Source organism: Struthio camelus, chromosome 7 (assembly GCF_040807025.1).
Source record: "Struthio camelus isolate bStrCam1 chromosome 7, bStrCam1.hap1, whole genome shotgun sequence".
In the NCBI taxonomy this organism is placed as follows: Eukaryota; Metazoa; Chordata; class Aves; order Struthioniformes; family Struthionidae; genus Struthio; species Struthio camelus.
The window spans coordinates 5359529-5362500 of NC_090948.1; the positions used below are offsets into that span (position 1 = coordinate 5359529).

The window sequence follows — 2972 nt, forward strand, 5'->3', positions numbered from 1 at the left end:
CTTTTTGCTTAAACGATTCACTTCATCCTCTGTCGAGAGGAAGCCGTGGGTGTTTTAGTACTAGGCAGAGGAGCCGGTGAACGTTAAAATCAATCACAGCGCGGAGTGTCATATTTCTATTAAAAGGAGCTGGCAAGCCCTCTTGCATGTGATCGTGGCATTTAACAAAATACTCTGCAAACCGTAACCCCCCCCCTCCCCCGCCGGCTTCCGGAACCACTTCTGCGGGCTGAGCGCTGATAAAGCTGCCGCCCCCTCCGAGCCGGGCTGCCCCCAGCTCCTCAAGGGATATCTGTACGGACAGGGCCCGCCTAGGGTTTCCCGGCAGGAAACACGGTAGCAGAAAGAAAAGCCCTCGGCATCAGGCGCCTCAGCCTGGAGGAGGGCGACGCGGGGGTTTTGAACGCGGGTGGACGCCGCTTTTGCTCTGCACACGCAGCAAAAGCCCGCGGTGCAGGTACCGCGAAGATTGCCCCCTTTGCAGATCCCGCTTAGCAAGGGGGGAAAGGCTGCAACCGACGGCAAGGCGAGGCGTTAGGGCAAGGGGCAGGAGCGATAAACCGCTCTGCTCCGGGGCCCGTCGGCCCGGCCCGGCCCGGCCGGGTGCTTCCCCCGGCGGCGGCCGCCGTGCCCAGCCCGGCCGGCCGCACCGCGGCGGAAACACGCGATCGAGCTGGCAAATTTACAAACGAGGCTTAAAACGTTTTATTATTTTTTTTTCTTTAAAAATATTTACAGATCTGAAATAACGCTTTTTAATTAATTTGCTTTCAAGTGGCAGGATAAGAGGATGAGAGGGGGCGGTGCGATGGCAGGGCCAAGGGCCTGCGGTGCCCCGCGTTTTCTGCCGGCTCGTCCCTTTGCTCGACTGCGCTCCTCTCCCTCCGCTGCCCGCGGAGCGGCCCGGCTGTGCGCGGCCGCGGGGCCCCGGGGCGGCGCGGTGCGGCGCGGCGCGGCGCGGCCCGACGGGGCGGCCGCGGCCGAGGAGGAGGAGGCGGCTCAGTAGTCGATCTTGTTGTAGAGGTTGTAGAGCGGTAAGGCCGAGAGGTTGCTGCCGGGGTAGTAGAGAGGGGCCGGGAAGGCGATGGACCGCGGCACCGGCACCCGGAGGAGGGAATTGTCTCTGAACACCAGCGGCATGCCCACCAGAGTCTGCGCCGAGGCGTGGGCCATGTTGGCCGCCTCCAGCTCGGCCGAGAGCTGCCGTTTCCACTTGTTGCGGCGGTTCTGGAACCAGGTCTTCACCTGGGTCTCGGTGAGCTGCAGGCTGGAGGCCAGGCAGGCCCGCTCCGAGCTGCTCAGGTAGCGCTTCATGTCGAAGGTGGACTCCAGCTGGTAGACCTGGCTGCGGCTGAACACCGTGCGCGTCTTCTTCTTGGCGGCGCCGGCCTGCCGGTCCCCGCCGTCGCGCTGCCGGTCCCCGCAGGAGGGCGAGGAGGGTCCCAAGGGCTTCTCCTTCTCCTCCTTAAAGTCCTGTTGGGATGGCGAGAGGAAGGGCGTCCGCTCCGCGCTGGCCACCGCGGCCGCTCCGCTCCCCTTGGCGCTGCCTGCAACAACGGGGGACAGAGCGGGGATGGCGCGGCGGGCCCGGCACGGGCACCCTCGCCTCCCCCCCTCGACGGCGGGCCTGGAGGAGGGCAAACCAGGACAGCCCCCCCACACTCCACCAAAGCCGGGTGTCCCGACCCCGAGCAAGCACCCGGCCGCCTCCGTTCCCGCTGGAAAACAGCAGCTGTGCCGGCGGAAGGCTCCCCCGTCTAGTCTGTACCTGTCCCTCCCGCACATATAGGTGTGCTGTGTATAGATGGATAGATATGCACGCCTCGGTGAAGACGGCTGAGTACCAGGCTAGGAGGTGCTTCTCTACTCGACACGAGCTGGCAGATTTTACTCTATAGCATTGCATTTCACAGACCGTTTAGTTAGAAATAACGCTAAAAATAAACATCTTTGTTCCCCTCACCCGGCCGCTGTAAACGAGAAGACTCTAAGAAAACTAGCGTTATCCTTCATATGAATGGGCTACAAGCCCCTTCGCCGGAAGAAAATTGATCCAGGCTGGGGTGGCAACAAAAGGAGAAGGAAAAAAAGCCACCGTGTTTTTTTTTTTTTTTGAAGGAGTTCTTCCCCCCCCACCCCCCGCCTCCCCTCTTCAGCCAAGGACCGGCGCAAATCCGGTCTGCCCTGCAAACAACGAAAAGCAGCGGCCAGAGCCGCCCGGCCGGGTCCGACGGGACCGAGCCCACCCGGCCCGGCCCGGCCCGGCCGTCGGCGCCCCCCGGCCGGTACTTACTGAGACAGGTGAAACTGAGGGGCTGGTGTTTGTGGCACGTTTCCTTGGGGCCGTGCGCCTCGGGGCAGAAGCAGCCGTGGTGTTTCCAGCTCTCCTCGGGCTCCTCGTCGGAGGAGGACAGGGACAGGTTCCTGGGCCGGGCGGGCCAGGCGGCGGCCGCCTTGGTGCCGGGTTCCCGGCCGCCGTCGGCGCTGCCGCTGCCCAGGATGGACTGGATGGTGAAACTGGAGATGGGAGCCGCGGCCGGACAGCACTTGCTCGGGTCTTCTTTGCTGCTCATCCTGGGCTCATAAGAAATAAGAGGAGGAAAGCTCTCCCTTTAGAGGCCGGGAGGGGGGGGTGATGTGCGGGAGGGGGGGGTGACTGGGGGGGGCGGCAGTCCGCGGGGGGCTGGTTTCGGGGGGTTTGAGGGGAGGGGGGGGGGGTTCAGCGCCTTGGCCGGCTCTCGCCGCGCCTGCCCAGGCGGACTGCATGCTCCTTCCCCCGCGCCCCTAGTGATCGGCGGGCGGCGGGGCTTCATTTGCATGGAGGTGGCCTCCGCCGCGCCAATCACGGCGGCGGCGGCGGCCGCGGAAAGTTTGGAAACCGGTGGGGCTCGGAGGGGGGGGGGGGGGGAGCCGCGGAGCCCGGCGGCGGCGGCGCGGACGGCTGCGCCCCGGCCCCGGGGGAGGCGCCGCGG

General features: G+C 65.1%; 1 protein-coding gene across 1 annotated transcript; it reads right to left on the reverse strand.

Annotated features, from left to right (window-relative positions):
- Positions 1-999: 999 nt before the first annotated feature.
- On the reverse strand, positions 1000-2573 carry HMX2 (H6 family homeobox 2). The gene is made up of 2 exons (XM_068951191.1): positions 2294-2573; positions 1000-1547 (listed from the first exon to the last, which is right to left on the reverse strand). Exons 1-2 carry the CDS (start codon positions 2571-2573, stop codon positions 1000-1002), a joined length of 828 nt encoding a protein of 275 aa, XP_068807292.1.
- Between the last annotated feature and the right edge of the window lie 399 nt (positions 2574-2972).

Coding starts and splice junctions, on each gene's coding strand:
- HMX2 (XM_068951191.1), bottom strand. CDS start 2,573: ATGAGCAGCAAAGAAGACCCGAGCAAGTGCTGTCCGGCCGCGGCTCCC. Junction 1,548..2,293: donor CCTCAGTTTCACCTGTCTCA/GTAAGTACCGGC, acceptor CCGTTGTTGCAG/GCAGCGCCAAGGGGAGCGGA.